Source organism: Alosa sapidissima, chromosome 11 (assembly GCF_018492685.1).
Source record: "Alosa sapidissima isolate fAloSap1 chromosome 11, fAloSap1.pri, whole genome shotgun sequence".
NCBI lineage: Eukaryota > Metazoa > Chordata > Actinopteri > Clupeiformes > Clupeidae > Alosa > Alosa sapidissima.
Genome location: NC_055967.1, coordinates 4516692 through 4529028, shown reverse-complemented (window position 1 = coordinate 4529028; position 12337 = coordinate 4516692). Strand labels below are relative to the sequence as shown.

The 12337-nt window shown below is 42.5% G+C and overlaps 2 protein-coding genes across 6 annotated transcripts in view; one reads left to right on the top strand and one right to left on the bottom strand.

Annotated features, from left to right (window-relative positions):
• The window catches only part of ranbp10 (RAN binding protein 10), a 24696-nt gene extending 15944 nt beyond the window's left edge, over nucleotides 1-8752 (top strand). The window contains exons 9-15 of one of the 3 annotated variants that reach the window (XM_042108777.1): nucleotides 1170-1318; nucleotides 2173-2365; nucleotides 2635-2768; nucleotides 3518-3720; nucleotides 4637-4748; nucleotides 5168-5310; nucleotides 5586-8752. In XM_042108777.1, the coding sequence (XP_041964711.1) occupies nucleotides 1170-1318; nucleotides 2173-2365; nucleotides 2635-2768; nucleotides 3518-3720; nucleotides 4637-4748; nucleotides 5168-5298 (922 nt within the window). In that variant the 3' untranslated portion in view covers nucleotides 5299-5310; nucleotides 5586-8752. Of the gene's footprint in view, nucleotides 1-1169; nucleotides 1319-2172; nucleotides 2366-2628; nucleotides 2769-3517; nucleotides 3721-4636; nucleotides 4749-5167; nucleotides 5311-5585 lie in introns of all 3 variants that reach the window. The other 2 variants (XM_042108776.1, XM_042108778.1) reach the window with 2 other exon arrangements.
• A 1477-nt stretch (nucleotides 8753-10229) lies between these two features.
• On the bottom strand, nucleotides 10230-12040 carry LOC121723301. 3 transcript variants are annotated; one of them, XM_042108893.1, is made up of 5 exons: nucleotides 11714-12040; nucleotides 11395-11549; nucleotides 11100-11257; nucleotides 10783-10982; nucleotides 10230-10536 (listed from the first exon to the last, which is right to left on the bottom strand). In XM_042108893.1, exons 1-5 carry the CDS (start codon nucleotides 11801-11803, stop codon nucleotides 10444-10446), a joined length of 696 nt encoding a protein of 231 aa, XP_041964827.1. In that variant the 5' UTR covers nucleotides 11804-12040; the 3' UTR covers nucleotides 10230-10443. The 3 variants fall into 3 exon arrangements, with proteins under 3 accessions (XP_041964827.1, XP_041964828.1, XP_041964826.1); XM_042108894.1 differs by having other exon boundaries at nucleotides 10812-10982; XM_042108892.1 differs by having other exon boundaries at nucleotides 10279-10557; nucleotides 10812-10982.
• Nucleotides 12041-12337: the final 297 nt, after the last annotated feature.

The window sequence follows — 12337 nt, the reverse complement described above, 5'->3', positions numbered from 1 at the left end:
GCAACCACAGTCTCAAGAGGAGTATGCTACAGTTTCACTTTTTAATCACAACCTTGACTTTGAGCCATACCATCCGGAGACATTGGATAGGTTTACAATTTTTCAAACTGCTGTATAATCAGTCCCCCTTGCATTCTAGCCAAATCCTATCACTGTCGAAAATATAGCCTCCTTTGTGGTCAGACATGTAATATGAAACGCTATCCTTTTTTGCACTGGAATGTATGTTATGTGAAGATTTACACTGAGTGGTTCACTGAAATGAACAATTGCATGTGTGGCATACTCTAAACCCTCTTTTTAGTCCTATCTATTTGAGTTAAAACAAAAAAAAATATTTCAGTTTAGAAACGAGAGAGGACTATTTGCTTCGTTGTCCGTTTTAAAGCATGTTCAAATTTGAGTGCATTTCCCCACTGGAGTGATATTTCAGCCTCTGGTATCAGTTTATGTATAATAGGGTTGCGCTCCAACAGACAGAGATACTGCAGAGCCAGAGAACTATGGGAACAGTGGGCCTTAGTCACTGCTAAAGATATTTTAGACAAATGGAAATTGGATATCAAGAAGATATTGAATAGGTGAATAGATCGCAGTGTGTCTGGCCCATTCAGATACACTTAGGAATTAATTACACTTCCAAACAATGTCTCCCAGAGATATGGACTTTTTAAATGTTCTGTTGGTCACAGAGCTTTGAGTCCACTACAAACTGGGTATTGTTGGAAAGACCGTGTTAAATGAGGAGTTCGTCCCAGGTGGCTCTAGTATTGTTTTTTTTTTATGGTCTGACTGACTCTCTGGGCAGAGGATGGCTGGATGGAAGCTGCTGGTCCCATCTGTTTTGGTGTCAGTTTACAGTAAATCTCAGTGTGCGTCAACCTCTCCTTCTTCGCAGTGGAGATGGTGGCAGTGGCTCAGGAGGTCCAGCAGTTGTTCGGCCCGAGCCTGGCCCCTCCTGACCCCGTTGAATTGTCCTTGACAGATAACCCTAAACTACTCAGGTTGGCGCCTCGTATGGCAGCCACCGCTATCGGTACATGTGTTTGTATGTGAATGGGTGAAGGTGAGGGCATGACATAGTAAAGTGCTTGGAGTGCTCAGGGGAGTACAAAAGTGCTTTAGAAATGCAGTCCATTGACTGTCCATTCTCTCCCCTTTGCCCACAGGTGTCGGCAGTTTGTGGAGATGGTGAATGGTACAGACAGTGAGGTACGTTGCTTTAGTGTGCGCTCGCCCAAATCCCAGGACAGCTACCCCGGGTCCCCCTGCCCGAGCCCCCGACATGGGGCCATCAACCCCCACCTGCACAGCACAGGTAAGCCCAAGCACCACCTGCACCTGCCACAGGGCACGTCTGCGTTCCTCACGCTTTGTTGGGGTGTACAGAGAGAAATAGAGCTAGGACACTCAAACATCTCAGACCCCCGTCAAGCCTGAATGCCATATCTCATGTATATCAGATATGCTCCAAAAACGTCTTCCTTTGCTCATGCCACACCTTTTCACCAAGGTTCATGAGGATCAGGCCAATAATTGTTCTGTAATCCTGCTACCAGACAAATAGGCAAACTGCACCGAAAATATAGCCCCCTTGGTGGAGGTAATGCTAGCGTTATAGAGTCGGATTGTCATCTATAATTACCTGAGTCCTGTTATTTGAGTAGCAATAGCTGTAAGACTCATGAATAGTGCTACTATTGCAGTATCGCCATCTGAGAAGCAGCATTAGAATAGATGTATTTCAGTATTGTGCAAAATTGGTATTGTAATTCTGCTTCCTGTTTGCTACCTCAATTGAAATACAAGTGAAGTGAAATTCAAGAATTGAATTGGAATTTAAGAGCCAGTTTCAGAATTTTGCACAACCCTGATGTGTTGGTGTTGAATTGGAAAACATTGTATTGACGTGGACTGTTGTAGAGACTTTTTAAGTATGCAATATTTATTGGATAGTATACTAAGCATATTCATGGTATATTCATCCATAATTGCTGGGCACACTTTCATCCATACATGAATTCATCCATACACATTTGTGTATCCCAGTCCGCCATACTGGTGTGCTGTACCCATATATAAAGGAATCTAATGAAACATTCATCTAAATGTCTGTCAATGGTTCACACTGGTAGGCTGTACGTCATCTGCCTGCTGTAATGTCCCACGCAGGTGCAGACAGCCCCACATGCAGTAATGGGGTCACCCCTCCCAGCAAAAGCAAGAGCCACAACAAATACCCGGGCGTCAGCTCAGCCTCTTCCTCCTCCTCGTCCTCCCCCTCCTCGGTCAACTACTCCGAGACAAACTCCACCGACTCCACCAAGTCCCAGCCTCACAGTGCCACAAGCAACCAGGAGACCAGGTGGGTCAAAAGGGCCCTGTGTGTGCGTGTGGTGCGTGCGTGCGCGTGTGCTAATGTCATGTAATGGTAATTGGGTTTATATTGGGTCTGAGTGTTATGAGTGTCATACTGTGTGAGTTTGTGTGTGTGCCAATGTCATGTAATGCTAATTGGGTTTATATTGGGACTGAGTGTTATGAACGTCAATGTCATACCGTGTGTATGTGTGTGTCTGTGTGTGTGTGTGTGTGTGTGTATGTGTGTGTGTGGGGTGTATTCACCAGCGACAGTGAGATGGAGATCGAGGCAGAGCACTACAGTAACGGAGTGACTGAGAACTCATCCGCCCGGATCATGAATGGCACCTACAAACACCAGGAGATCCTACAGGCTGATGAGAACAGCCTGGGCAATGGTGTGGCAGGTATGTGCCTGAATACACAGTTATACATCAATATAGCATTACATGCGTGTTTATACGTACACATACCGGTACATACATGCCCTGACACACACATTCCGCAGGCCATCACTCTGACTCCTGCTACCTCTGGCCTTGTATTAAAAGCTGCTGAATTAAGTTGTTTTAAAATGCTGTTTGTCACCAAGGTTACTGAGACTTTATTTATGACCCTCTCTGGCCAGAGTACATGTGGCTCAAAAGAACAGAATGTTTCTGTGGCAGGAAGTTGTTTTTTATTTGGTGTGCCTGTTTGCCAGGATGCATGTTTTGTGTGTAACAGAAACCTTGTTTTTGGAATGGCAGCCATGTGCAGGCTAGACCTCGGTGTCAGATGTTGAAAGCTATTTAGTCACCATATCGATGCTTTTAAAGTAGTCTTAATTGTAAAATCCAGCTTAGAAGTCAATAACATGACGGTAAACGGTTTATTGCGGATCACACGGCCTCTTTTGAGTGCATGCTTTTAGTTTAGTTTATATATTATTATTTTAACATTCAGCAATTTATGTACTACTAATGTAATTATATTAAAGTTTGATATTTGATAATTACAATATACACTACCACTACTACTACTACTACTACTACTACTACTACTACTACTACTACTACTACTACTACTACTACCACCACCACCACCAGCACTGTAATCCATATTTGACCTTAGCCTTCAGTGGAGCTCCATGACCTTCTGCCTCTGTCCCCTCCAGATGATAACTGCCCCTCCAGACAGCTGTGTGGGGGCAACCAGGCGGCCACAGAGAGGATGATCCAGTTTGGCCGCGAGTTGCAGGCCCTCAGTGAGCAGCTGTGCCGGGAGTATGGCAAGAACGCCACCCACAAAAAGATGCTGCAGGTAGGAGAGACGCGTGGGGAGTACGGCAAGAACAGCACCCACAGAAAGATACTGCAGGTAGGAGAGACGCTGGGGAGACATGGAGGGATTATGGGAGGCAGGAGGAGGGATGGAATGATAGACAGATGGAATTTGTAGAAAAGAGAGAAGAAGTGAATGAGAAGAGAATAAGGAAGGGAGAGAGAGAGAGAGAGAGAGAGAGAGAGAGAGAGAGAGAGAGAGAGAGAGAGAGAGAGAGAGAGAGAGAGAGAGAGAGAGAGAGGCTGGCTTGAAGTGCAGATGTTCTATAAGAAGGCTTCCACACATACACAAAGGTCCTCAGCTAGTCCTTTGATATAACTGCCTTCAAAAAGAAGGTGTAGGAGGAAGGAGGAGGAGGAAGAGGAGGAGGAAGAGAGAGGAAAGGGAAAAAGTACGGAACAAGGAGTGGTGGAGATTGTAAAAAGGGGAGGAAAGGAGTGAAAGTGGAAAATGTCTTTCAGAAGATGATAGAACGCACACGCGCACACACACACGCACACACACGCACACACACGCACACACACACACACGGTCACACAGAAACACTGACATGAGCTCTGGAGTCACATTCCATTCTGTGGCACTTCACTCTGTGCCTCAAAATCACTCATCAGCGGCAGTCTGGTGCTTCTCATCAGAAATGGCTAATCTGTCTAGAAATAGATCGCCCCGTTCCTGACAGCATGCTAATCCTCTGCCAGCACAGTTTTTTTTTTTTTTTTAAATCAGGCTTCTCTGAGGCCAGCCCTCACTGAGGACTTGCATATTAGTGTCATAACAGCAACTCTGCTCCCACGAAAAAAGCTTATGGGATGGAAGTTGTGGCTGATAGCAGTGTGTGTGTTGGTGTGTGTGTGTGTGTGTGCGCGTGTGCGTGTGTGTGTGTGTGTGTGTGTGCGTGCGTGCGTGCACATTTGTTTGTGTTTTATATGTTTTGTGTATGTTTTGTCAGGATGCCTTCAGTCTCCTGGCGTACTCAGACCCTTGGAACTGCCCGGTGGGTCAGCAGCTTGACCCCACACAAAGAGAGGCCATATGCTCCGCACTCAACAGCGCCATCCTGGGTAAGTTCACACACACTCACACGCACGCTGACTTATACACTCACTCGCTCATACCTCATATACTCACAACACACACAAAATCTACTGACATTCACAATGATTCACTTGAGACCACCATCAAAGACCATGTCAATGACAGTCTTCATAGTCCTCCTCAAGTCTCCAAGCTGGTTCCTGCTTACCTTCCCCCTGGCACCAGTCAAACAGCAGTGCCATAAATGGATAGATAGATACTTTATTGATCCTCAAGGGGAAATTCAAGACAGCACCCGGTGGGGTGGGCAATGCCATAAATGGGCAGTGCCACATGCCCATCATAGGCCTACTTGTCTTTTTTTTTTTTTTGGTTGCTGATGTGTCCTGCTGTGGCTCACTGACCCACTCCTGCCATGTGTGTGTGTGTGTGTCCACATCCACAGAGTCCCAGAACCTGCCCAAGCAGCCGCCTCTGATGCTGGCACTGGGCCAGGCCACCGAGTGTGTGCAGCTCATGGCCCGAGTCCGCTCCGGATCCTGCTCCTTCGCCAGAGTGGACAGCTTTTTGCACTAGCACCCCGTCAAGGTGAGATGATGAGCATGTAAACACACACTACACATACACATACACCAACGAACAGCATTATCAACTGTAAAATGGGCTCTTGTCATTGGGAGGCATGTTGATTCATCCTCTGTTGTCTAGAAAGATCTATGTTTTAATTGTTTCTGTTTTTTACATATAATGTCAAGGGAGTCTATATGCTACCAACATTTCCAATTATGTTTGCCGTTGTGGCTTTTGAGAAGAAATATTCTAATTTCAGCCCTCAGTACATGAGTGATGGCTGTGTTTCACAGGCAATGTTCAGGACCGCTAAGAAGAGGACCTTTCCAGTTGGTTGCCATGGGGACAGCACGCGTTTTGAATTGGTGTGTGGCTTGCCGTTTGCCAGAGGCAGTTGGGCAGAGGAATGTGCAGAGCAGGAGAAGAGAGGCTTCTTTTTAATTTAGTATTATCAAATACAAAAAAATGTGTGACACTATTTAAAGATAATTAATTATTATTCTGTTTCTCTAGTCTTTTTTTTTTTAGTTTATATTTTGTCAGTTGGTTGTGCTCACTTTGGAAACCAATCTAATTCCGTTTTTCTTTCTTTTTTTAAAGGGGTGGATTCCCCACATAGTATTTTTAAATGTATTCCATATCAAGGATCTCCATTAGCAACTCTGTTGTGACAACAAGTGACATAGTCCGGTTTCTCTCACTCAGGACTCAGGTATTCAGACTCATTATGGCATTGGGGTATTGCACAGAGGTATATCTAGCAGTAAAAAAAAACTCTGTCAAGTAGTCCATGCTCAAGTGATTTGAATAAAAAGAAAAAAATATGTCCTCAGTAGCTTACTATGGGCATTCAGTGGGGTGGCCCAAAATAGTTCCGGGTGCTGTTCATCAACTGATATGTGTGAGTGAGAGTGCACAAGGCTAAGATTATGTCATGCTCCCCCCTTCTTCTGAGGGAAGCGTCTTAGGCACCAGCTATTACAGGCCACTGTCAGAGGGTGGCGCCACCAACCTAAGAGTAAATCAGATTTATGTGAAGGATATTTTTAATTGTGTTCATTTCAGGGGGTGATGACCTCAACATTATAGAGAGTTTACCTTTTGATTTATTAAAATGAGAGGTCATCGTTATACGCTGAAGTGCAGAAATAAGTTTAAAATCCATTATTTCAGGCCATATGGAAAACCCCCTGTGGTGTTTGCGTGCTAATATTAAAGGATTGAAAAAAGATTACATGGCTAATAGTTGGCTCACTCATTTGATGCAATGACTATTATAGTAGTGCACTGACCTGTTATGAACAACTAAACCATGATGGCCCTACTTATATATTCTTAGCAGATGACCAGGCCATGGCAGTACTGACTAAAGCTGCTATGGAGGTACAACCCTGTGGCGGGAGTCACCAAATTACCAAATGTCTCTGGAGATTGGATAACGGTGCTCTTTGCAGAATGCTCATTCTGCATTCCTATCAGTTTCTGACTTTTTGTGGCTTATTAAGGCCGGAAAAAAATATATATTGTTTGAAATATTAAGTAGGTACATACTAGTGTTAGATTGGTTTGAGTTACCTCCCTGGATTTAACAACATCCACACAAGTAAGGCTCTGTGCAAATGCAATTTCTCAACCAATAAATCATGAGGTCATATCTTATCTATGCTGATATGCCTAGCAGAATATTCTTTAAAGGGTCAGGCATTGACCTGGCCTGTATCCTGTTTTGATTCGGCCCTTATCTGTATCAGTCAGAATTTCTCTAGTCTGCTGTCGTCCGGGCTCACACCCCTACCACCCCCTTTTGGCCTTCACAAGCTCTGTTGCTACCTTGGCAATGTAAACACTGACTCGGTCACGATGGGACACGTGGCTACAACCTCATTCATTTGTTTGATTTCATGGTGTATGTATGCAGCCACTGTTTAAATCTGTTGCTTTTCATTTACATTCTTTTTCATCTCTCTCTCTCTCTCCCTCTCTCTCTCTCTCTCTCTTACTTGTACCTTGTTCTTATTAACTGACTGTCTTTTAGCACACAGAACAGAAAAGAGACTTTTAATCGATGTATAAACCCAGTATTTCGCCCACCCAGCAGGAGGTGCTCCACTGTGTTGAATGTAGCTTAGCCGGTCATTTCTGTTCTTAGTTGCTGTTATTTTTTTTTATTATTTCATCAAGTTTGCTGCTGGCCTCCTTGAGATTGTTTGTTACACCCACATATGGACATTGTCTCTTACACACACACTCACATACACACCTGTTCTGACGTTGCATTGATGTTACACCTATATTTCAGTTATACCTCACGTTTGTTGGCAACCATGTAATGCTTGTTTGTATCACATAGATCATAAGCTTAGGGGGGTTTTAAGATGGGGAGGTGGGAGCGGGCCTCATCCACAGTAGCATATGTTTGGTATCAGTTCACCCCTCGTAGGATAACGTGTCCTTCAAATACAGAGTTCCCAAACTTCTCCAGAGAGAGAGAAGAAAAGAGAACAGCTATGAACACTGCATTTTAGACCATTCCCCCATTTCCACATAACAGGTTTAAATCATTTAATAATAGGAGCTAAAAGCCAAAAAAGACATGTTGGTATGTCTTTGAAAGGTATACTCTCAAGACTGCGAATCCCTTTTCTCCTTTTGTGATGATATCTGAAGTTCTGAGGCATTTCTTTTCTTTTTCTTTATTTTATATAAAACAAACCACCCATACCAATCCTCAGTAATGTTCAGTTGAGATGATGTGTGAATAAAGTTTAACTCCAGTAGATGACTTGATGAAATCATTCAGTGGCGTTATCCTATTGCATGGAGTCTCATGTGTACCTGCTAACAGCCATACATGTTTGATACCGAAACATGAGGGGAAAAAAATCAAGAGGCTAACTAGGCATCAGGTCGACATCTCACTCAACTGTAAGTAGAGCGTCTTGCCTCGAGATTGCTTTTTTCATGGCAAATGTATTTTGGAACTCATCTTAGTAACCACCCAAAATGTATATTGCCATCTTAAAAAAAATAATCTGTATTAGAAATTTAATATCAACTTCAAGTGCAAATAGGGACCTTTTGTGAGGAAAAAAAGAGAATCTTTTTAGACTTCTCTTTGAAAAAATGTGTTCATTTTTTCAAATTCATCCACTTGTCTTCTGTATCCCTGTGTGCCTCAGAGGACTAGAAGCAGGACACATGAAATTAAACTGAATACAACAAGCTGTGCACAGTTTACTCCTGTTATAATTTTACATTTATTTTGAGTTTTCAGTTTAGCAATTGTGAAATGAGTTACCCTCTACTTAGCATGAACCTTTTTAAAACCTTTAAAACATCATAAAAAAAAAGAAAAGCAATTTTAAAAACATACCTATGTACTGGAAACATGATAAAGAAATATTGTACTCGTTTAATTTTGACAGAATTATTTTTATTAAAATACACATCCATGAGCATATGATTGTTGTATGTTGCATTTCTTTCTTTGGTATCTTTATTTCTTTAAGTCTAAAAATGTCCTAAAGCCAGAGATGTTCTTATTGGAGGACTCGTGCCCTACATATCACAGGATCCCACTCTGTTCTTATTTGTTTCCACATAAATGAACTTCGTTTGACTAATGCTGCTTTCTACCTGTTATAGCATGCTGACAATAACACTTGGTTTCTGGAAATGGTAAATAGTCAACCCTTGGGTGACACAGGTTGGGTCACGTCACATGAATTATTAAACCTTGAACAAATGGTGACTAGTTGGCACCCACAGGTTATTATTACATTATTAAAGGATAAATTAGTACAGCCCCATGGCTTGGTTTCTGTCATGCAAAGAATGCTAGTTGCTTCGCCTGCAACCTGGGAAAGACTGAGAGCTCATTTTGGAGAAGTTGACAGTTACGGCAAATGATGAAATATTGAAAAGCGCTTTTTATCATTAAGTGCGGTCTAATCCATTACAGTTTTACTCTGTTGCAATAGGAGAGTAATAAAAGAAAGCATCCGTGAAGACAAAATTCAAGTGTAATGCTTGATTTATAACCAAAATAGTATACACATAATTGCTAAGAGTGTAGCAGTAGAATATGTAGTATTATATTTCGGTCAAATAAACATGTAAAATGTACAGTACATTGTGACTATATAGGCTAAGGTGAAGAATTCATAATACTAAATGTCAAATTCAATGAATTGCTCCTCGTGGTTGTCTGACTGTCCCTGTGTGGGTCTTAAAAACAGACCACAGTCCTGTTCATACACAACTGTGGTTGTATAAATTGGGATAATCGCTCTGACCAAGCCATTAACAATCCTGGTCAACATGCTTAAGGAGCACGGAGGGGAGGGGTGTCATTTTATTGGCTATTGAGCACAAATATCAACAGACTCAACCTTTAATGCCATACCTACATAATGTGAACACAAACACTCCTGAGACTATTTATGACTCAGGGGAAAACTGTGCAGCAGCGTGCTGAGATGGATGTAAGTAGAAGCCAGTCGTTGGAGGAAGACCTGTTTTACTATGTAGACCAGGGGCCCAAGACTGGATAGCGACCAAATGTGCAGATTTGAGAGTCAACATGGTGCAGTTTAAAATGAAGCCTAGAGTTTGGTCTCACAGACAATCTGTCGCAAGATTCTGAGGACTGACCACAATCTGCAGTCTAATAACCACATCTAACTTAAGCAATTATGCCCAGTAGGATATCGCAATATTGCAGTCTGGACAGGCAATGTTAATATATCAGCCACTTTCATGTTAGGGCTGGTCTATCTCGCTCTGACAACCGTTATATTTCTGTTAAGTACTCTTCCACAAGAGATTAGGGCTGCTCTGTCTCACTCTGACAACTATTATGTTCCTCTTAATTATCCTCCACAAGAGATTAAATCTTTCAAGTACCATTTCAGAAGAATCATGAGCGCAGACTTCCATTTCATCATCTGAACGTATTTAAAAATAAGTATTACAAATACCTGCAAATGGCATCACTTGCAACTGGTATCATTTGACTGTTTCACATAATAAAACATTACTTTTGAAGGAATACCCAAGTCCCTGGGAGAGGCTCAGGTGTATTAAAAGTTGTGGCATGGTTGTGTTGATCACAGTCGCTGTTGTGTATAGTCTTTCGTGACACTCAGCTGATCAAGTCGTCAGACACTCCCACATCCTGAGGGTGTGGAGACAGTGGAGGCAGGAGACTAGTCTGGATGCTCTCCTGAAGAGGACGCTCCTCTGCTGGCAAACCCAAACTCTTTTCTGTAAATCACAATGGAAATGTGACCACAGTAATGTGTAAATAACATTACAGCATACTGCTGTAGTGTTTTCCCCCTGGGCCTAACAACATTAAATGTATGTAAGAGTGAAGAGTAGCTATGTGTTCATTTCTATGACGGACCACCCAAAAAGGCCTGTCGGACAAACTCCCCTCAACCTCAGTACATGAATTTTTAAAAATATACTCATCAATGCACTCTTTACCTGTTTCTTGATCATTTGCAGTGAATTACCTGGATCAATTTCTTTTGGCCTCTGGACTTCAACCAGAGATAGAGAGGTGCATGGTGGGTCTGAGACAGGATCGTGCTGAAGAGGATCTTGAGGTTCTGCTACTGGTGCTGGACTGCTGTAGTTTATGTACTGATAGAGACTTCTGGCATTTTTCCTCTTTATTGGAGAAACTGGCAGTGCATTCTTGCATTAAATACTGAGCAAACTGTTTGTCCATAACAATCAACAATCATTTAAAAGGTAATGAAGTAATGCAATTACAATCCATTCTTAAGACAATAACTTACAGCACATGTCTGAGAGCACATCACTGGACATACAGGGTGAACTCTCTTCCATGTTTCCCAAATGATAACCTGACCCTGAACTTTTTGATCTCTTGTTGTCCTCTCTACTCTGAACAAAATCATGATGCTCAAACACAAGGACATCAGAACTGGATCTCCTGCACAGTACAAACCAACCAAAAAAATCCCTTCAAAGCCATGAGAATATGCTAGGCTACATCATGAAATATTAAACTGGATAGCCTACTGAAGGGCCTATGCCTTATATATGAAGCTTACAGGTAAAATGACAGACCTTGCCATCTTCTTAAAACCGTGGCAACCCAAGAGCCTGCGAAGGGACGTGGTGTCCTCCACCCTCTTCAATATCGACAGGGCTTTCCTGTGCTTTCCTCTCTCTTCTTCACAAAGTGTCCAGTTGACAACCACATACTTTCCATCATCACTCCACTATGGTAAGGCATTGCAGATACAACGTTGAGTAAATACAAAACACATTAGGCTATATTAAAAAATGCATTTAACAAATCCACCACCCAAAGGCTAACGTTAAACGTTTTGGCTCATATTCTGGCTGGCTAGTTGACCTACAGCAACTTCGAGAGCTATCTTACCTGAAATGATTTTATATCTGGATTTTTCAAAACCCTTGCAAATTTCTTCAAGAAATCCGACGTATCGGGTTTCATATGCCTTGATGTCATGCTGACTGATAGGTAGGCTAGGCCTACAAACTAGGCCTACAAACTAGGCCTGCTGACGCTGAAGTCTATTATACAGTCGCGTCACAGATAGTCCGTGCCTTTGTGCAGACTAAATAGGCTACTGATGGAATAAGGGCTGCCGAAAAATATGATTTTTAACAGGCAAACATTTTAGGATATTGACATTCACTAACAAACTTATGGAACCCGACACCTTGTTGACTAACCTGCAACTTTTAAAACAGTATCTATGGAAACCGCAAGGCTGATTTGGATAACGTGCAGTGACGACGCTTGTACAACAGATGGCAGCATCAGTATCTAAAATATCACAGAATAGCAGGGCAGCATCAGTAGATTAGACAAACAACACAGCCTGTCTGCATCCTTTTTAAGAATTCTCTGGCAACAATGTCGTTTCCATCAAAATGCCAAAGTTTGGTCAGTTCTCAAGAGGCTGTGTGTGAGGGCCAACATGTAACAGCAGGGAGCCTTCTGTTTAGACTTGTATGTCAATGCTCCCTCCTCAATCCA